General features: G+C 41.4%; 1 protein-coding gene across 6 annotated transcripts in view; it reads left to right on the top strand.

The window, feature by feature from the left end:
* Positions 1 to 22,512, top strand: part of CREB5 (cAMP responsive element binding protein 5) — a 379,577-nt gene that overhangs the window by 277,263 nt on the left and 79,802 nt on the right. For 5 of the 6 annotated variants that reach the window (XM_072964765.1, XM_015237286.3, XM_072964766.1 and 2 more), the window contains 2 exons: positions 8,686 to 8,812; positions 14,054 to 14,164. In XM_072964765.1, the coding sequence (XP_072820866.1) occupies positions 8,686 to 8,812; positions 14,054 to 14,164 (238 nt within the window). The remainder of the gene's footprint in view (positions 1 to 8,685; positions 8,813 to 14,053; positions 14,165 to 22,512) is intronic. The other variant, XM_072964769.1, reaches the window with a different exon arrangement.

Genomic DNA, 22,512 nt, shown 5'->3' with positions numbered 1-22,512 from the left:
AAAAGTTTCCCCCCGCCAGCCCAGATAGATATATATCGTTTATTTGAGACTGCATTCAAAATCTTCTTTTATTTTACGTCTTTTGATCTGCATTTACTTGCCTCTTCTAAGTGTAACTTAATGAATAATTGATGCAACCTGGAAGTTATTGGCTAATTGAAAAGCCATCTCTTCGTGTCTTTAAGTCTGACCCATGGCTAAATCCAAACTGTTCAGGCATTTAGAGTCTTTTCTAAAGGGTCTTTATAAAGAGTCCTTTAGCTCTTTACAAGGAAAAAAATATCAGATTTTGAAAACGGATTTTTTTTTCGACAATAGTACATCAGAAATCAATCCAACCGTGGTTTTGGTTAGCTTAAGTGAATTAGGCTGACTGCATGACTAATTCAGATTAATGGTGCAGAAATCAGTCATTAAAGAAGGAAAAAAAATTGATTTGCTAGTCTTAACAGAATGGCCATAAATTCGCATCTCTCCTCCTATTACTACTCTTTCTGTTTAAAACATTTGAAAGTGCTAGTAAACATCTCCTCTGCCTGAGGAGAGGCAGCATGTATGCTATAAAACCCAGCAAAGGCTCCAGCAGGATGCGGCTCTGTGAGCTGCATGACATTTTATTACTACCATTGGCTCTTTTGCAGTCAGGCTCTCATTTAAAGAAAAATAAGTTACATATCCAAGATATCTGATACTACACCTATAAGATAAAGGCGGCAGTAATACAAAATTGATTTTTAAAAAAGAGGCCCAAGTTTATCTTGCATGGTGAATTTAATGTCTGACACTCCTGGTGATAATGATTACAAAAGTGTTCTTGTCAGTATCAGTAAGTCAGTACAAAGCAGAGACGTTTTGTTGACTATGGTATGAGTGTAAATGGTACCCCTGAGCCCAGAGCCCTGAACTGTAGAAAGTGCAATCTTACTGCAGGTCAGGCATCCAATTTTTAAAACATTATATAGATTAGAGACAGATGAGCGTTCCTGAATTATTCTTAGCCTTTTCTTATAAAATGCCCAAAATATAATTTCAAATGGAAATTGATGTAATTGATGCAAAAATAAATGGGCCTGTCTGAAAGCTTGAGTGCAACCTAAGGGACACTGATTAAAAACTACAGTTTACTTTGGAGGTAACCAGTTATGCTTTTCAAGAATAGAAATCGGTTATATAAGGCCATTAATACAAATTGGAGTTTCACTTATGACTTGTAAATCAGTTAGCAGAGATAATTTATTGAATTCTGTCCTTGCAATGCCCAATGCTAGTTGAAGAGATCATTGATATCTACGTTTTCATCAATTCAAGAAATACTTATTAAACACCTACCGGGTATCATGTGTTTTCTTAAGTTTCAGAAGTATCTGTGTCGGTAAGCAAAGCAGACACCGTCTCTGACTTAGGAAGTGTATTGTCTAGTTGGGAGCAGAGACGTTTAACAAAAATCACTCAAAATCATTAAGGAGTTATAATTGGGAATTATAATTGTAATTATGATGGTAAACTCGAAGAGACCATGAAACACATCTGCTTTGTTTATCAGCATATTGTCACCAATTGGATGTTTGTAAGTGGATTATTATGCAACTGACCCAGTTTGGCAAACCAGTTTTCCCCTCTGAAATGAAAGCGTATAGAGCCTGACACACATGAGGTACTCAATTGCTTTTTGATGATTGATTGAATAAATGGTGATAAATGTTACTAGGGAAAAGTGCAGGGTGCGCTGAGAGCACGCCAAAAAAGGCCCCAACCCAGTATGACTGCCCAGGGAAGCTTGTAGGATTCCTTATGTCAAGGGTCTGTGGCAGGAAGGAAGACGGCGCTTTCACAGAACTGGAGAAAGTCATTACGGTGAGTGTGTGAGCCCAGGGCCGTGAGCTGGGGAGGCAGTCGGGGGCCAGGCGGTGCGAGGCCACGGAGCCACGCTGAGTTCTATCACAAGGATGTGGGCTTACAGGGATTTCTGATGAGCTGGAGCATTTACTGTTTTGCACTGGCTGTTTTCCTAGCTTTTCAGGACAGGATAGGGGCTAGGGGCTGGGCAGACACTAGGATACAGATACTGAGGCAAAATTCTCTTCCTGGACACCCAGATGTCTGTGTCACCGGGGGTGTGGGGACAATTCTTGCAGGGAGATTCTCGATCTTTATCAGAGGTCCTCCCCTGAGCCTGAGGAAGCTTTGAAAGAGAAAAATACATATTTTCATTGAATTCTGCTGATATTTTGGTGCCTTTTCCCAGACTATTTCTTCTTCTTTTTCTCAAATTCCTCATTTGTTAAAAGGGGAAATACTGAAATTGCCATCCAACTTCAGCAGCTTGGCCGTAAGGCTTTGTACAGAGCATGAGCTCATTCAGAAAGATACAAGTAATATGACGTCTTTCCAGAATGTGGCCAGATAGCTTTCTTGTTTTCCCAATTATTGCTTCTGTTGGATTTTTGTCAATGTTTTCAGGAAAAACAAGATACTGAGGACTGATCTCTGGGGAACTGGTTCAGTTCCATTTTGAGGAAATATTTTTAAGGATCCTTTATGAGAAACAACGTGGAGTCATTTTGCAATTCTGTGAAATTGTCAGTGAGAGGAATCCATTTGCCTCCATAGAAGGGTTTGGGGTTCTAAAGTTGATGGGTTTTAAAATAAGTATCTTATATATGCAAGAAGTTTTGAACATTTTTGTATTTGTTAGATTGAAGCTCTTTCATTAAAGCTAAGGATTGATGTTCTTTAAGATCCCAGCCTTAAGCGACAGTTTGTTGATTGAAGCATAGTGATTACTCTGTTGCTGGGTCAGTGTTTCAGAATAATAACAAATAGCAAATCATAGTAGCAATAATAACACAACTAACTTTATTAAGCATATTCAATATATTTAATATGTGATGACTCATTTAATGCCATGAGGTAAATATCTTTATCATCCCACTTTACAGGTGAGTAAACTGAGGCACAGAGAGGCCAAGTAACTCTGCCCAAGGTTACACAGCTAATAAGTGGAGCTGGGATTCCAACATTGGCAGACCAGCTCCAGGAGCCCATGTCCTTCACTACCTACCATGTAGGAAGAAATTAACTAGATCATCTTTTCATTTCACATTCTACTTGATTATCCTAGCAATTTGCTTTCTTAACAAAAAAAGGAATTTTAAAATTCCATTTAAGAGAAAAATGAGTAAATAAGCATTTCTCATTACAAACTGCCTTCTCTTAAGATTTAGGAGTCTTGTATTCCCTTCTTTAACTCTTCAGTCTCCCCATCCCCAACAGAGACTAATTTCCTGAGTTAGGCCACAACGCTTCATTTAAGAAGGTGCAAAAGAAGCACATATTTCCTTTCATGAGCAAACGTAAACATGGCTGTCAAGAAGCTTACCTTGCCATCTACAGAGGACTCTGTGCCCAGCTCACCCGGCAGATACCAAATACTGCCATAGTGTTACCTACCTGTGAGTTAATTGTGTACCTGCTAGAAGACCATGCTCAGTAACAGGCTAGAAAACTGTGCTCTAGAAGAATAAAACTGAAAAACTCTAGAGAATTTTTTCCCATTGATGTTTATAATGTTCGAGACCAAAACAGGAAAGGCTGTAAAATATCTGGCTCGTATCACCTGTTGGACATTTCCTTTTGGATTCATGCCTTCTGGAAGGTAGAAATTCACTAGTGTTAACAGTTAATTATAGCTTTTTAAAAAAATTTAACTTTAACTTTTTAAAAAACTTTTTTTAACAGGATTAAGCAGCCAATAAATTAAATCATGCTATTTAAGTATATGTGTGTGTGTGTGTGTGTGTGTGTATAAAGAGATGACAGGCAATAAGCTTTCTCTAGCCTGTGTGTGAAATCATGATATATTTAAATGAGGATGAAGTGTGGGCCTCATGGAATGTATCAGGTCCATTTTTTAGCAACTTTTCTCAACTTTTAGGGGTATCTTCTATTTGGGATCTATTCACGCTTCAGAGGTAGTCTTGACATTAATAACTAGGTGCTGTCCTGTTTCAGTTTCATTTCCTATGGACACTGACTGCCTTCTCTGTGCCACGTCAGTGAGCAGCAGAGGATGCTCTTTCACAATGGAGCATAGAGTCTTACTAGATTAAGAACATCTCATTTTCAGTTTGAGTCCTAGAATCTGACTTTTAGAGTTTCAAGGGATTTCCAGATGGCCTATCCACTCATTGAAGAGATGATGAAATGGAGAGCCTAAAGGTTAAGGCAGTTTCTCCTCCGGAGTCAGAAACTAAATGGCATCTCCACCTCCCGCTCCCTGCCCACCGTTCCCGGACATTTTATTGCTTTGAGCCTTTTTTTCTCAGTCTGTCCCCACATCCCCAACACCAGGTTCTTTTGTTGTTATTTTTTTTTTTTATCTGCTCAAGATTTCTTAGACGTTAGTGGTCTGATTTTGATGCTAATATTGATCTTCCAGTTTTCCAACTTTTTTTTTTCCATCATTTGCCTCTTCCCTTTGTCTGTCCACATACCTGGCTTATCTGTTTGTCTTTACCATTTAATAAACAATCCTGGGAGGTCATGGATCTTTTGAGACCTGGAAAAGAAGAGCAGTCTGCAGTGAACTTCCGAGAGCTTCCAAACAAAAGCACGGGCCTGTAGCTCCTTACAGATGGCCGGGCTTGTCCCAGGGCAAGGAAGACCAACAGACATAGTCCTTTTCAGACTGGAAAACATCCTTTGGAGGGAGAAATGAGGACATGAAATCTCTTGCTGTGGTACCTATCATTCTGTTAAGGACAGTAAAAACATAGTCTGTCATTCCTGACATTTTAATTGGAAGAAAAGCTTACATAGATTTCAGCCGTAAGCAGTATGTTTATACAAGTGTATAAAGAGGAATAATCTGTCAAGTTGGAAAACCCTTAATGCTACGGGACTCAGTTTAGTAATTGAACAATCCAACATGAGCTCACACATCTTACCTTGTTCCATGCCTCAATAATTTTTAGTAGAAATACTTTACCTAGAGCACATGGTTATTAAAAAGGAGGCTCGGCTTGCTCAAAGTCTGGAATTATTAGCTCGTGGCAACAAGCCTGCACTGGAGAAAGACTGTCGGGTCTTTGTTCTCACAACTTTACTGCAATTTGCCATCTTATTTTCAGAGCCTAGCTGATGTGTTGTTTGGGAAGTCTTTTTGGGGGGGGAGCTTTTTTGGGTTTTTTTTGGTTTTTTTTTTGCTTTTTTCTAAAGGAAGAAAACATAATTTCACATGAATGAGTGACATCTCATGTTAGCAGTATCGCAGAATTTTACTACTTCATTGGAAAGTCCAAGGAGCAGCGTGAATATCAAAGGAAATGGACCATGGATTTATTTTAGTATAAAAAATCAGTAATAACTTAGTTATAGGAGCCGTCAAGGCGTGATGGGGGAAGCCCTGTATTGCAAGTTGAGTATAAGTTCTCCTTCTTTTCATGATGCGTATGACCTTGGGAAAATTCAAATGTTTCTGACATTCAGCTTACTCCTGAGTGAAATGGGAGTAATATGACCTACCTACTACATTGCATTATTTCAAGTCACATGAAGGTGAAAATATCTAGAAGAATATGAAGCAATGTATAAGTGCAATATAAAAAGTTTTATGCAAGTGCAGTGTATTAAATAAGAATTAGTTCTATATGCACAAAGGGTATTAGACAATTAATGCAATTATTCCAGTACCACTCTTGCCTCAGTGATCTGGACATTCTGGACAAATGATTATTTCTAGGGCCAAGCACATAATTATCTCATTCTAGTCCTTTGTATATCTAGTGATGGGTAGACACAGGTTTTTCTGTCAGTTTTTATAGTTTTAAAAGCCCAAGCAAGAAGCCTAGAAAACTCTATCAGTTTTGTGGGTGGGGCTGGGGCTGGGGAAATTATTTACAGAATCTGTGTAAGATAATAATTCACAATTACTCAGAATTCAAACATACAAGGTTCTCAAATAACCATTTTCCCCTCCAAGTATATATTGCTAATTGGTCTGCTTGATATCATTAGGTAATTATTATTATAATCCCAAGGGAACCCCAGTACCTTGAAAGACTTTCTTAATTAATGAGGGGAATACTTGATATTTTAAAATCTAGGAGACCTATGCATGGTGTGGAAATAACTGACCTAATAAGAACAATTGAATTAAATGAAACATACTATTCCCCAATTATTCTATACAACTGGGAGTTTTTCATAGTTTTGGGAAGAATGAAAACTCATTTTAAATTTAATTATTTTTGCGTCTTCATTTGTATCACCATTAAGTGGTTTAATTGATTTCTTTTTAAAAAAACAACACATCAGTAAAAGCTGATAACCAGGGTTATTATTAACATGTCAGAAACAAAGTGTAAATGATGATAATGTGTTGCCCTTGTTTATAGAATTGATACTGCACATCAACGTAATAAGATATTTTTAGTGTCTTCCCTATAACAGTTTCTACTTGTCCCTAAGTGTCTCTACTGAAAGCATTACCCCTAGTGACCAGGGGAGCAGGCATGTGGTAGAAGGCTGGATGGATTGATAGATGGATGGGTGGGTCTGTATGTATGCATGTATGCACAGAGGTCTCTCTGTCTCTCTTTGTCTCTCTCCCTCTCTGGATATCTCTAGATGAATGGATAGGTGGTTGATTAGCCATTGATAGGGTCTCATCATGAAACCAGGTACCAGGGAGTTCAGGTTATTAATCTTGTACTTAGAGGAACTGATCATGATTACACATGGTATACTCTGATATACAGCTATTTTCTTTTCAGCAGAGGTCCCAGACAAAACATTCAGACTAGACAATATAAAACAAACGTTGTCTGTTGACTGAGCTGCATTCTATACTTCTCTGCCTCAAGCTCTTCACCTCTAAATGAGATAAACTTTGAGACCCAGTGACATTACAACTATAGAATTTTGGAGCATTTGAAACCAGCAGTTTCCTAGAACTATAAAATTTCAAGGTCCTTCAAAGGCCTTACTAATCTTTACTGTTAACCCGTCCTCCAGAGGTCCCAAAGGTACATGTCAAGAAATGCCCTTAGTACTTCCTTTGCTTTTCTGAAAACACTCATTTCATTGTTACAAGATTCTTATAATAGCCTGTCTGTGGAACCACTCACACACACGTTTTACTAATAGACCTGGTTGTAATTTGTGCACATCTATGTAAACTCTGTGTAAAGATTTTATATTCTTTTATATTTTCACATATACAACTTCCTAAACATATAAATCTAGGACGAATCCAAGGCTAAGCCTTCTAAGATGTATGTGACTATGATGACTAGCTGTATTTCCAAGGGAGCTTTCAGGCGAAAAGAATGGGAAACTGGCTCTTCTTTGGAACTGTTAACAGCTGTGTGCAGGAAGAATATTTTGGCATTCCTCCCCACCGTTCAGTCTCCCATTTCTCCGTGAGTCACCCATGGGAGGCAAATGAGCTCCGAAGAAAAGGCTCTTCATGCTGCTCCCATGGGGCTCAGGACGGGGCCTGTTCTTCCCTGAAACACAGGAAGGCATTGCCCTACAGAGAGCATCTCTCTGCAGTCCTTATCGAGCACTTAGCGTGAGAAAATTTTTTTAAAAAATGTTTTTTAGAAAGCACATTAATTCGGAAAGCACTAGTTTTGATCATGGCATTCAGGATAAGATGTTTTAACGTGGACGACTCAGGTCTTGAGGGATGTTTGTTTATTTGTTTGGTTTGATTTGTTGTTAAGTCTTTAATTCAATGGTTTGACATTTATACAGCTCCCCGGAGCAAGATCATCAGGAGACTGAGAATCTAGCCAAGGAGGTCACTTGTTTGCCATTTTTAATAAACACAAATAATTCCCTTTTTCCCTCAGCCCCACATTCCCTGGCTCATTAAATCAATTTGAGGCCCTTAAAAGAATTTTCTGGCAAATTGAAGCAAAAGCTCAAACTATGTACTCCCCCAAGGAATGCTTCCCTAAGTCCTGCAGGTCAGGTCAAAATCAGTTTCTGTCAAGCAGCCTAACACCTTGAGTTATTATGAAATGAAGGACTGGTAATTGGGGGCTGGGCTCCAGACTCTCCCCAAGAAAGTGTCACTGCAGTGCCATGAACCACCATCTGGCTACTTTGGTTTGTGACCTGGCTTTGGTTTTTTTTCCATTTACAATGGAGAACTATGAAAAAGTCAAAATGGATTTCTTTTGGGAAATTTTGAAGTTGGCTCTGCAAATCCAGTTAGTGAAAGTGTATCCAGACAGAGCAAAAGCCAGGCAGGCTTCCAGGCAGAGGTGTGGGAGAGTGTGGATAAAACAAATGTATACAGATATCAGGCTCTAGGATCCTCCAGAGGGCAGAGACTTCAGAGGAAACACACAGGATTTCACCACCAGGTGCCTTTCATAAGATGTAAGGGTTGTAGTTGACTGACTGGCTAGTTGTCTGTTGAATATCAGTTAGATAACAGAGGTCAGGAAATGAAGTGGAATTTTATGTATTAACTAGGAAGCAGCAAAGGAAGCCAGGCTTGTGTTTTATTTGTTATTATTTCCCTAATATCCTCAATTATGTGGCTCCCATCAGAGGATCTGATCTGCAGCACATGGAATGGTGTTGCCCCGCTGGTTCTGGACATGGGGAACAGGCAGTGAATCCCCTGCCCAGGACACCATGAATAATGTTTGCTTTTTCCTTTGTTCCCAGGCCTGTCCCAGGCTCTCTATCTTCTCTGCTACATCTTCACAACAGACAGAGACAGCCCATGCCAGCCTCCATGCCCGGGACCCTACCCAACCCTACAATGCCGGGATCCTCTGCTGTCTTGATGCCAGTAAGTGCTTCTCACGTCTGCCAAGCTTGCCCCATTTGAAAGAGTGTAGAAAAAGCTGAAATCTCCGTGGACGGGGAGAAGAGTGGCTTCTGGTTGGAGAGTTGAACTGTGTGCCCGTTTGCTTTGTGTGCCTAGTCGTGCGTCCCTAGGCATCTTGCTGGCTTCCCCGTTCCTCAGTGCTTCCCTAGTGAGGTGTGGTCCCGTCTTCCTGCAGGTGGCAAGTGAGCTGGTCATACCCAGGGAATGGAATTTGTTCAGAGACACAGGGTTTTATGACGACTCCAAAGCCTATAGCTTAGGCTACATACAGAGTGCCCTAAAATTGCCAGTGGGGGTCTAGCTAGGACTCAGAGTGATGTTTATAGTAATAGCAATGATAACGATGGTTCATAATCGCTGCTAACACGTATCCGTGCATATCATGTTCTATTAATGGTACTAGCAGCGTTTTCTCAGAGCCAGCCATGTGCCGGTCACTCCCCAAGCACTTCGTCCACACAGGAAACAACACTCTCAGGTAGGTTCTATTACTGTCCCCCATTTTTTGAATGAAGAAAGTAAGGCAGGTAACTTGCTTGGCTGAGAAGCCAAGCATCTGAATTTTGAACCCAGGAATTCTCTCCACCTCTGCATGCTATGTACATCCTCTCCTTTCACCCTCACGACAGACCCGTGAGGTGTGCGCTGTTATTACCCTCATTCTACAAATGAGGGAATGGAGGCACAAGACGCTGGAGAACATGGTTAGGTTACTAAGTCACTAAGGGCTAGTGAGTGACAGAAACAGGATTTCAATCCACGTAGTCTGACACCTGAGTCTGCGTGCCTATGTGATGTGATACTACCCCTCTCTGAAAACAACAGCATCATGTGGAAGGCAGATGCTGACTAGTCCAGAGCCAGCCTTGCTCTCCTGCCACGGGGCCCCCGCCCTGTGCGTCTGCATCCTCCTGGCGATGTGCTTTGGTGCACCCGGCTGGGGTTAGGATTCACGGAGCCACAAGTGTTCTCAAATGCCTGAGAGGTGATAGGACAATTCAATTAAAACCCTCCAACAACAATATCGACAACATTTTGCCGAGCATTTTAGCATTTTAAGGAACTGTCTGCATTTGCTATTTCATTTGTTCTCACACCTGTGGAAATATGATCACCATCATTATTAACATACTTATTTTATGGATGAAAAGCTGAAGAGTCAGACATCGAAGGGAGTGGTCTAATGTCACACAGCTTGCAAATGAAGAGTTGTGACTAGAACGCACCTCTCACCTCACACTGAGCAGCTCAGCTCCTCCCAGGAGGAGCAATTTGCTCATTTATCCAAGCAGAAGCAGGGGGATGGAGCAGGGCTTGGTGGCCCACTTGTGGAGAAATGGACCCGCCCACTGTTAAGTATCAGGTAGTTCAGGCAAGAAAGAGTCTTTGCAAAATTGGGCCAGGAGGACAGGAGAGTTTTAGATGAAAGAAAACAGCACTGCCAATGCCGTTATCCCAGGTTTTACTCGACCCCACTAATTGCATGAAGACTTCCTCCATAAGCCATCTTCATTTAGGCTCTAAATCTCTCTTATCCAAAATAGTTTTCTTTAGAAATTCTATGCATTTTCCAGAAAAATACCACTGACTTTTTTTTTTTTAGCTTATTTAACTAAACTGTGTATCATTCCCAGGGGGCAAAGGTGGGACTCTTGGGCTCAAAAGGCCTAGAGAAAAGGTGCCTGGTGCTGGTTTCCACCACATCACTTCATCATATAACCTGACCTCTGGCTGATGCTTCTGAATAGAAGCAAAAGAGCAGGTGCATGGTAAAGATAAAAAGTTAGGGATGCCACCTCCACAGGCATCCCCAGACCCAGGCTGGTGATATGCAGAGCTGCCTTGAAAATAGTGTCAATCTAAAAGCAATGATTCTCAACTTGGGGCAGTTTTGTCCCCCAGGGGATATTGGGCAAGATCTGGACACTGCTGGTTGTCCCAACTTGGGGGAAGTGCTACTGGCATCTAGTGGGCAGAGGCCGGGGATGCCACGAAACATCCGGCAACGCACAGGACAGCCCCCCACAGCAAAGAATTTATTTGGTCCAAAATGTCAGTAGTGCCGAGGTTGAGAAACCATGATCTAGAGAGACACTTGTGGAGCTAACGAAAATTAATACAAGCTTTCTAAAAGCATATGCTGAGAGCTCCAGGCCCTAGAAATCTGGGCCTTTTCTTCCCTATTATCAGGTCACCAGCTCCGATGCTGTAACTCTGGCATGTCACGCATGGCCTTCCCACAGAGTTCTTGCCCTAAGAAGCCATGGCTCCCCTGGCATAAAAGATTAGTTTATGTCTGTCAGTGAGGGTGAAATTCTTAACTGATTTGTAGTGCAGGCTGTCGGGCTACATATGTCACAAAGCCCTAGGTCTGAAAGCAGTGATGAGTTTGTTCATTCATTCATTGATTTCTGAAACTTTCACTGAGCACCTTCTTTGGGCCAAGCTCTGTCCTGGATGCTGGGGATGTGGTGAGGAAGAAGGCAGGTGCTGCCTTCCAGGAGCTCACTGCGTTGTGATTTCCGATCTTGAAAGTCAATTGCTGAAATAATTTGGAAATATGAGCACCCATTTATCATTGCAAAAGCCCAGTGAACTGCAGATGCGGACATTTTAGCTCCTGGTTTCCAATTTGTTTTAAGCTCCAAAGAAAGGATTATATCCTTTATCTGGAGGTCTTACCTATAGTGTTAAATGTTATGTTCGGCAAAGCGACTCCCACCTTCTGACCTCTTAATTCTAGTCCACTCGTTAAAGCCACACTCATGGGCAGAGCCTTATTAGTACAAAGCACCAAATAGCTGTTTTAAAGAGGCTCTTTCTAACTAAACCCCTATAATTATTTAGATGAACAAAATGCAAGTTTTTAAGATAGAGAAATCCGCCTGTCTTCAGTATTCTGTTGAATTTGTGAGTCACAAGGTAGAAATAGTCATAGACTGTAACTCATCCAAAAAGTGGGGAACATGCCTGACTGGATCCAGAGGCAGCGGGCAGGCTGCTCTCACTGCTTTGTAGAGCTAGTGCTTGGAAAACGCTGTGTACTTGGAAAATGTATACTTCTGAGTGATCCCCCTTCAGAAAGCAAAAGCTCATTTGGACTTGACTTCCCTGTAGGGGAAGGTCACTACTAATTAGAACAAAGGGTCAAATGCTTTTCCAGCTCTCCTGTCCCCCAGCCTCTGGCAGTGGGAGTTATAAGTAAAGAGCATTCTTTTAGAAAAATCTCCATGACTTAACATTTAGAGTACACAAATGTACTTCATGGCGCTGAACTGTACACTTAAAAAGAGTTAAAATGGTAAATTTTATATTATGTTTATTTTACCATGTTTTAAAAAGATCATTGAAAAAATTAGGGTACCTAGACTGCCTGGAGAATCAGGGGATACGGTAGTGAATACAGTCAGCTCCCTGCACCTGTGGAGTCCGCATCTGTGCATTCAACCAACCATGGATTGAAAAGATTTTTTTTTTTAATTCCAGAAAGTTCCAAAAAGTATCACTTGAATTTGCCGAGTGCTGCAACTATGTTCATAGTATTTACATTGTATTTACAACTATTTACATTGTATTAGATATTACAAGTAATCTAGAGATGATTTAAACTGTGTGGGAGGATGTGTGTAAATTTTACGCAAATACTAAGCCTTTTTTATACAAGGAACTTGAGCATCCTTGGGTTTTGGTATCGGAGGGGGATCCTGGAACCAAGCCCCAGCAGATACCAAGGGACAACTATATTTTATTTTGCTGAATTGGAGTGGCAAAAGGTTTTGGTCGAGTGCTCTGGAAAGTTCTCCTTCATGAAATAGCTCATTTTGAAATCGTTTCACATATCCATACATTGCTAGACAAACCGATAAGCTAACTCAGGCCAAGGTAAGGTTAACAGGGCTTTGCTGTGACAGGGAGTGTGCCCCACTCATTCAGGAGAAGGCTTTTAGCAGGCGCTTCTGCTAATCCACGCATCAGTGTCATGCTGATACCCTGGCCCTTGGCGTGAACACAGCAGGAACTGCAGTGACAGAGTCTCAGAGATGGACGGGGCCTTACAGGGTCATTTAGTTCGGCTCTTACTCTCTACTCTTGTCTGTGAGGTTTCCATCCTCTGCTCTTTGAGGAGCTCCAGGGATAAGGAACTCTGTATTTTCCAAGACTGCGTAAGCTAACTTTGAACAGAATCCTGGTCCCCTAAAATTTCCGACCATTGTTTTCATTTCCATCCTTTGGCAAATGGAAAAACTTTTGCATTGAAGAAACTGCTTCCCCCTTGAGGAAAGTCTAATTATTTTCAGTGTGATTTCAGTATTTAGTATACTTGCATTATTCTAGTTCTTTGAAAAATACTGATTTTTCTCCCCAACAAAACATTAATCAGATACACCCTTCCCTGACTGTTTTAGAGATTTTGCTATATTTACATTTTAACAAGGACACCTTGGAGATTAAAAAAATGCCAGAACTCAGTTCAGGTATTTGAATGTTAATCCTCTACACTAGGCAGGCCAGCAGGACACTGTGGGAACCTGGATCATGTGTCAGACAATACCCTCACTGCTTTCTTCGCCTAGCCCTGCGGTGAGACCTAAAGCTGCTGCTGGGTGGTCCTGACAGGGTTAACAGGGAAAAGACGTGTTAGGAGCCGCAGGTCAGATATCTATGTTGGATTCTTCTGACTGTGGTTATGTGTTGGAGCGGCAAGAAGACACATCATATTTAAGAGGGTTGCTTTTAAAATTAATTTTTTCTTACTGCTAAGATGATTCACATTTCTGTATAAAATTTGGGGAGGAGGGAAAAAAAGCCATAGACAACCATTTGGTATATTCTGTCTCCTTCCAGCGTTTTTCTATGCATATGTTATCTTTTATAGCTATAAAAATATGCATGATTAGTGTAGTTGGAGTGTTTGCAAAAGTGGAAGTATTCCATACTTTTGTTTGGACATGATCTACCATACAAATGTAGTTCTCTTTGACGTCCAGCGTATCCGATGGAAGGCACAGCTTTGGGTGATTCTTTGATGTGCTTGAGTTCAAGGCTCAGGAGTACGTGGCTTATCCATCACCAAACCATAAGCTTTCTCTGGAGTTATTCACAGAAATTCTAAACTATCCATTTGAAAGAGAAATGCAGGTCTGCCTGTGACCTAGGCTGCCTTTCTCAGACATCTGATTCTGTTACTTTCCTTCCTCTTAGATGGAGAGACAAATGTCAGTGAACTCCAACCTCCTGGGAATGCAAGGTCCAAATCTCAGCAACCCCTGTGCTTCTCCCCAAGTCCAGCCAATGCATTCAGAAGCCAAAATGGTAAATAACAGTTATCATCATCCTTTTGTTATTTCATGGCTTTTTTCTTTTGATTTCTGCTCTGACTCCCACACTTCGGTTAAGACAGGTAGATGGCTCTGTCTTTGTTTCAGTGAATAGGTCTCTCTGTGAAAAGGCAGTGCAGAGTGTGACTCTCTCTTTGAGGATATTTGTTACTAACCTTGGCATCAAATGCTCATGTGACAAGTATTGGATCAGCATGTGGCCTCAGTGAAAGGGACATTTAGCAATTTGGGGAGCTCCATAGGAGTGGAGGCAGAGTACACCTAAGGATGTATATATTTGCTCAGAAGGTGAAATTAATAAAAACAATCCAGTATTTCTCTCCTTCAAGGTGGTCACAATTTCAGTGTCACTCTTCCTGTCCCCAAATCCACCAAAACAGACGTGATTTTGAAGCACACACCATTATGAAAACATTTTTCATTTTTTGTTGTAGTCGTCAAATGTGACATTCATTTGAAAGGACCAGAGCCTTGTTTTCTTGCGGGGTAACCGCAGCTCATACTGAAATGCCCAATTTCAGGTGACAACCTTCAGTGACTGTTAACATATGAGCCTGATGTGCAGTAAAGTCAGTCTTTTCAATCAGAGTGATAGATTCATGCATTTATATTCTACTAAATGTTAATAAAAGCAATGCATGTTGGTCTTGGCAATATAAAGTAAACTTGCTGGTTATATTTAGTGGCGTTACTTGGAGTAAGTCATTCAGTTTTTGTATAAATTTCTGACACCACAGTTAGTAAGGTATTAGATGACAACGAAATACACTGCAGCAGAGTTTTTAGCATCTGATATTGGATAGGGATAGCTTCTGCTAGAAGTTGGAGATTTATCTGGTCTGCTGACTGACAGCGTCTTGGACCATGTCTGATGGCTGGTGTAAGGAGGTTATTGACATCTCTGAAAATTAGCCATCAAAACTCAGGGACTTCATTTTCAGTGGCAGCAAGGTTTTTGTTTATTTGTTTGTTTGTTTGTTTTTTGTTTTTGCCTCCTGCTTTGGTCACTTTCTCTTGGAAATTTCACTCATTTGACTTGCAGCTTCTTAACCCAAGGAAGCAACTGAACTCCCAGTGTTGGCTACCTTGGGCAAATAAAATCTGTGGTCGGGAGAGTTCTCTTTGCTGTGCCACAGTCCCTGTGACATGCCAAATGGCACCAGCATTTTCAGCAAAGCTCGTTAAATCTTTCTGGAATCGGCAAATATTTTTTCAACTCAAGCCCGGCTGAGCCAAACTAAATACTTGCTGGCAGAGTAAAGTCCAAATTGGCATCCCTTTTGGAGACCAGAGTAATGCCATTTACATTTTTTTAAAGGAAAATAAAAAATGAACTGTGAAGGTACTTAAGAAAAAAACAAAATTAAGTTATTCGTGTGTATGAATAAGTGTTCTGGGTCTGAGCATCAGATGCTGTTCCCCTCGCTGGATTATTTCTGAATCATCTTGTTTGGTTCAGGGTCTGTGTCCCTCCTGAGGAACCTCCCAGACAAACTTTAGGTGGATTCTAAAACACAATTTTGAACCAAATTTCCCTGCCAATTGAGTTTCACTGGGTTTTATGCTACCACTTGACTCAGAAGTGTCCGACCCTTCTTGCTGGCAAAGAAGGAAAATGTTTCCAGAGGGAGGACAGGTTTATACTTATTTATATGTATGAAATAAAAACGTGTGATATGGTGGATTAATAGGGAATCATATCAGCAGGAGACAAAAGGGAATTGGATCTGTTCTTATAAAAATAGTGTTACCCCTCAAATGTTTGTCGAGTTGGATTTTGAGCAAGCATCCTCCTCTGCTGATTCATGTTCTAAGTGAATGACTCTTTCCAGCTCCGTGATGTCTCGGCAAATGGACTGTATCGTGGAGCTGGGGTTTAAGGAGCACAGCTCTCCTCTCTGCTCCAGGCTCCCACCCCAACCCCATTATTGCCAATACAAATTTGGATTATTATTAACCCAAAGGGGAAAAATGCTAATATTGGCCACTTATATTTTGGAAGAATAGTGTTTACCTAGTAGCTTGGAAAAGTGTTCAGTAAATGACTTTCAATATATTACTCAGCATCTCTGTTCTCATTTCTGCTTGCTTTATTCACTTGGAGAAACGGGTTATTGCCATCTACTAACCGTACAATATTTTCTAGCTGCTTTGGGTTGCTTAGAGGAAGAGCTTTTATAAAATCCGAAGTAGTGAAGGAAAAAAAAAAATCTTTCACGATTTTAATGTAAGCCAGAGCCTCCCCAGGTTTCTCAGAAGTACGGGCTTTGTTGTTCTCTGCCTAATTTTCTTCCTGTGTGAGACTGGAATGGATTCCAGATTTCAACTAAGACTCTTGTTTCACTGTGCTCAAGGACTCTTCCAAAGGTCACACATGGGCTATTGTGATGAAGGCACCCAGTGGGGTGTGTTCTCAGAGCCCAAGAGAAACCAGAGAGCTGCCAGGGACGGGTCGCCCACCCCACAACACTGCAGACCTATTCTCCTGGGAACAGTGGTGCCAGAGTATCCATTTTACTCTCCCTCTTGGCCCCTGACAAAAGCCATCATCCTGAATCCCTGCTGAAACTCAGAGGTCCTGGAGGTGGACAAAAGCTGAAGGCAGGATTGCTTTAAATGTACCTACGACTTGATTAGAAGCTGTCTAACAAGTAGTTGTTCCGTAGAACACATCCATTTTCCTTGCCCCAAACGGGTCATTTCTGTTGTGGGAAAGAGCCAAATAGGTGCTCCCAGAAAGCTCTATGGTACATTAATCTGGGACATCCTAAATCAAGAATCATGTGTGTTTTTCTATTGATTTAATGTATATTAGTATCAAGCAGTGCACTTCAGTGAACTGTAGTCACATTTGTCCAAGATGATTTTGTCATAATTCTGGCAGATAATAATTTAGTTTTATGAATCTTTTTCTGAAGAATTAAGCCAACAAACATGTGGCTTCACAATTATGCAAGTGAATACGCGAGTATTGGAAATCATTTGGGGGTCGGAGCACAGACTCAGAGCTGTGAGAGCCTCCTGTCTTTCCACCCACCCAGAACGATAGGCTCTTCCTCCCAGGTTCCCGGGATCGGTGGGTGTCTTCCATAAAAACAGGATCTGCTAGAAGGGGACGTTCGCTGGATAGCTGTGGACATTTTTAACACTCAGAGGGGAAAGGGAGGAGACGAGGGATGAGCAGAGAGAAATGAAAAAGGGGAGGAAGATGGAGACAGAACAGGTAGGGGAAATGCAAACCAGACTGGGGCATGTTCCCAGCCTCTGCTGGGTGTGCGTGATTCTGCAGCGACGTGGGTGTGGGGCTCTCAGGGTTACATAGATTTGTGTTCATTTCTATTTGTGAGAAGTAGACCAATTCTAATTTGAAAAAGGTTTTCTTTTTTTCTTTTCTTTTCTTTTTTTTAAAGAAGTTGATAATAGGGTTGGACTCTAAATAAGGGGTGGGGAGAACTTGTCTCTATACCTGTGTTGAGTCTCATTAATGATGAGGTGATGACTACCATATTGAAATTGACTAAGATGAAGGAAGGCGTATGAACAACCATTCACTGAGGGCTCTGGCCACTCTGCCCAGATTTCACCTTCAGTTTGGAAAGAGATAGTGAAGCCTAGGAAGTATTGATACCTTGGAGAAGGTGTTTATGTCTGTGACCTGATTTCATCCTCAGGACCGCCCCATGACAGGGCTCTCGTCCCCGTTTTACAGCTGAGGCAACTGAGGCTCCAAGAGGTTAAAAAACTGGCCCAAATGACACATCCCTTAGCAAACGCTAAAGTCTCAGTCTCTAACAATAAAGCTTTTTCATCACCATATTGATTGTTTAGATAAAAATAAACAGTTTCTGGGTATCAGTAACTGTCAGATTCGATCAAATTCTTTTTAGGTTAATTTATTTACATATTAATGGGAGACAAGGATGGCAAGGATAGTTTAGACCTCCGGATAACCTGGGAAAGTGTGGAGTGGTTGGTTATTGTGGAAGTTGACCTCTTGTTTTAACCAGACTTCTGTGGCTTCACTGACTGGTCCAGCTTCTCTGTCTCTTATTTAAACACATTTTAATCTTGACTTTTCTTGTTTTACATGTGTCTCCTCTATGTGATTGATTGGAAATAATCCTTGCATTGTGTAAGCTTCATGTACTGAGAAAGGCCCCATGAATGAGAACTGAATTTAACTGAGCTGAGTTGAATTAAAATAATGAGAAAGAACCAAACCCTAGCCCTGGAAATGAGGGTGGGATGGAGTGAGTAGGGGGTGAGGGTGGGCCTAAGAAGGAGAGGATGACATTTGTTAAATGCTCAGCTAAGTATTCAGCTTGTAAAGAGTAGCTGACTGCATTTGATTTATTTGAAAGATATGTAGAAACAATATCCATCATATCTTTTTCCTTGAGAGGAAAGCAATATGTCTGTTCCCTAGAAAACAGAACTTAGAATATCATTGCCCTCCTGGGAATTGAGAGCAATCAATACCAAATGCTGTTCCTTCCACTGTGATGAACTGATTGTGCTGTATTTTGGCCACCAACTGTCAATACTTCATCCACATTTAGGTCTGCAGTTTATTGAATTAATACATAAACATATGCAGTGAATGAATGAAAGAAACCAACATGACTGGGGAGTCAAGGCCTTTTAGAGATGAACAGCACTTAGTGAAGACCTTGCCCAAATCCCTCACTTCACAAGTGAGGACATGGCTGCCTGGCAAAGACTTAGGGAGGTCAAGCCATCATTTAAACACAAAGCTGGGTCCCAACTCAGTGCTTAACATTTCCACCCAGAATTGTGCTTTTTCCATCAGCTGTGCTGACAAATTACTACCAGCGCTTCTTTTCTTGGCTCATGGGTTCCTCCTGGCAGATTGGCAGACAGGAATTGGGGTGGCAGAGTGAGCAATGTATGGTTAAATCGCCACTTTGTTTTGAGTGTCAACCTGGGTGTGTTTGTGTTTGCCTTTCCCCTCCCTAATTATCGAGCTGGATAACTGTTTGCCTGCGGTGCCCCTTGGCCACCCACTGCCCAACAGATAAATCACAGAGAAGCCTGGCTGCATATGGAGTTGCCTGGAAAGGTTATACACATGAAAAGACAGTCTCCAGGTAACATCTCTCTGGCACTCTTGAGAAAGGCAGTTCTTCGATTTGCCTGTTTGCTTTAATCATCCCCAGCTTTACTTCCTAAATGTCCAGGAATAAAAACGCAGTGACTAAATAGGCTGTCTGCTTCTCAGGAGATTTGTGGCAAGACGGGAAATGCCGTTGACTTGAAAGACACCCTCGTTAACTTTCGAATTGTCCCAGCAGCCATATGTCCCTGTAACCAGTGATCAAAACATGATGATGGGCTGAATCAAGGTGACCACTCTTTTCAGAATCCTGCTCCCTCACTGCTGTGAAAAGCCACTGTCCAATACGAAGATGAATAGGAATTATGTAAGAGTCCATGACGACATCAACAACAAAAATCTGAGCTCTCACTCTTATGTGTAATGGATTGCATTTTAAGGACAATTTGCCTTCTTAAAACACTATGGTAGAAACTAGCAATTGTTAACATTAATTAATCACCTGTGTATATGATAGAAATTATGTTAAGCATCTTGCAATATATTATCTTATTTAATTCTCAGAACAGTCCATTGAGGGAGATACTATTCTTAATCTCATTTTATAAGTGAATAAACTGAGAATTCAAGTAACTTGTGAAGAACATACAAGCTGGTAAATGATGGTACTGGGATGTGAATCCAGACATTGGGCGCTCGGTCCTGGCCCCAAACCAGAATGTTTTTGCCAGCAGTGGGAATGATCATCCCATGAGTTTATATTAGTAGAGCACTTTCCAAATTGCAAAGTGCTTCCGTATACACTGTCTCGTCGGAGGCTCACAGCAATCCTATAAGGTCAACAGGGAAATATTACCATCCTCATTTTATAGACATAGAGTGGTTCTAAGTGGCTCTTCCAGCATCATCCAGTGGCATAACCAGGCCTTGAGCCCAAGTCTTCTTTGAATTTTTGCCATTTCTACTGTATCATGCGGACTCTGGCATCCCCATGATAACTTATTCTGAATAAAAGCAAGTTCATAGAAGAGTAAAACTCAGGTGGTATAAAGTAAGACAAGGCTCAGATTAATAGCTCGGCCCAGCCACCTGTTTGCTTCTCCAGTCCTCATCATCTAAACCCTGGAGAGAAGGCTGATCCCTATTTCCGTCTGTCCAAGACAAGTGCTGCATTAAAGAACTGAAAGCAACAACATGTCTCTAAGAGCTAATAGAAGGCCCAGCTCCTTTCTGTCGGCTGAAAGTATAACCTTTTACACACCACTGCCACTTTGCCCATTTAAACTGTAGGAAGTTCAGTTTAGGAATATATCATGTCCTTTTTTGGGGTAAAGAGTAAATGATTAGATTAGATCATTGATAAGAGCACGCAACTTTTTAATTATCTTTCTGTCTACAGAACAAAATAAATTCCTATAGGATTTACATTCCATGTATGGATCAGAATCCCAAATACATGGGATTATATGTTTGATTGTATTTGTTTTGAAAGTGAGAATTTGAGAGATTATCAATTGCTTATGAATCACCACATTCCAAAGCCAGAACGGAGCCTCAGGGATTATTTTAGCAAAATTTTTTTCTTTGAGAAACAAAGGTCTGGAGTTCAGTTTAACAACTGATCTAAGGTCACAGAGATGATTAGGAGAAGAAGGGAAATTGGAACCCAGATTCCAGGTTTTCAATTTCGTAGTTCTTCGCTCTCCATGTGCCAGTTGTGAATGGACAGAGAAAGCCATCTGCTGGTTGCTCTGATAGTGAACTTTCTAAGGGGGTATTTCCTGAAGTGTTTTCTGCAGTTTGTTTAGTGAGGTAAATAAAGAACCTTGCAGGGAAAGAGGGTCAATCAGCCTTTTCCTTTTATGGCAAATGAGAATTGAAATTAATCAGGATGCCCAAAGGCATGGCCCAGTTTTCTGTAATTCTTCCTGAGACTTGGGGGGTGGGGTCTGGACATGAGACCACTAAGCTATTCTTATTGATTATCCAGAGCGTGGAGACACGCTGAGTGTATTTCTTATCTTGGCACTTGGTACAAACTGCCTTGATTTTGCCAGCAACCAAGTAAAATTAAGCTTCCCCATCTCATTGCTGTGTTCTTTGGGTCTGCATGGGTCTCACTTGGGCTTCAGAGATGTGCTTCATGCTGGTGTGGAGTGGTGATGGAGCTCTCTGAGCACCCAACACAAAGCGGTATTGAAATGTCCTTTTCCATCGGTTCTCTTTTCCTGGCTCTGCCCCCTCCACCCTCACCAGCAGCTCCAAGCACACACATTCAGACAGTCTCCTAGGACTCATTGTCTTCCCAGTGTTCTTTCTTTCTCTTTCTGCAAGTATCCACCCTGTTTTGGTAGCCATGGCAACAGGTGAAATACAATCCCAATATTTGCTCGCTGCCTCTGTCACCCAGCCCAGCACGCGCATTGCCGGCTCTTGTTTTTGTGTTTGTTTAATGTTCCCAAGCCTGAAGTTAGATGCATCTGGGCAAGGACGCGGCACACGGTCGATCTGGTTCGGAACACCCCCTCTCAGACAGTCTTCAGGCACGTCTTCTTTGTGTGTTTGTGTGTGTACGTGCGTGCGCTCGTGTGTCCCTGTCTGCTTTGGAACGTCGTGCAAATAAGTTCAGCTTGTGTCAGAATAGCCTAGGGGGCCGGGGGCGGGGGTGGGGAGGAAATTTTACAAATCTTGTTACAAGGAAGTTCTGCTTTGCAGAGATATATTTTGGTCGTTTTCTTGGAATTTGTGTAGCTTACACTTTCCAAGATTTTTGCCAGCACGACTAATAATGAAAGTTTGCTTTTCATTTTGGGATGACGGCTCTGCCTTGATTTGGTTTTTTTATGCAGGAAGTACAGAAGATCTGTTAGAAAACTTGTGCCTCGAGGGGGATGGAAGACACGGCACTGGGGCAGATAGAGGAGGCCAAGTTTTCCTAAAGGTTTAGGGTTTTTCTTTTGTTAAAAAAAATAAAAGGGAGAATCCAATCTTCACATCCCAAACTAACAAAGAATATATTTTTCCTGTTGGTATGCTTTAAAATGGTCTTTCTATCCCCTGTTAGTTTGAAAACCTAGGTGTGCTGGGGTCCTATACGGTTGTTGTACTTGTCTTGGTTATGAGTAAGATGAATCGTTAAGTTCTCAGGTTGGGGAAGTCCCCCAAATAAAAATAAATACATCAAGTATTTTTATTTTGAAACGATATCTGCAGTCACCAGTCAGAAGAGGTGTTTAAGGAGGACGAGA

This window comes from Vicugna pacos, chromosome 7, assembly GCF_048564905.1.
Source record: "Vicugna pacos chromosome 7, VicPac4, whole genome shotgun sequence".
Classification (NCBI taxonomy): domain Eukaryota; kingdom Metazoa; phylum Chordata; class Mammalia; order Artiodactyla; family Camelidae; genus Vicugna; species Vicugna pacos.
The sequence above is the reverse complement of the archived record's forward strand: the minus strand, read 5'-3'. Positions and strand labels throughout refer to the sequence as shown.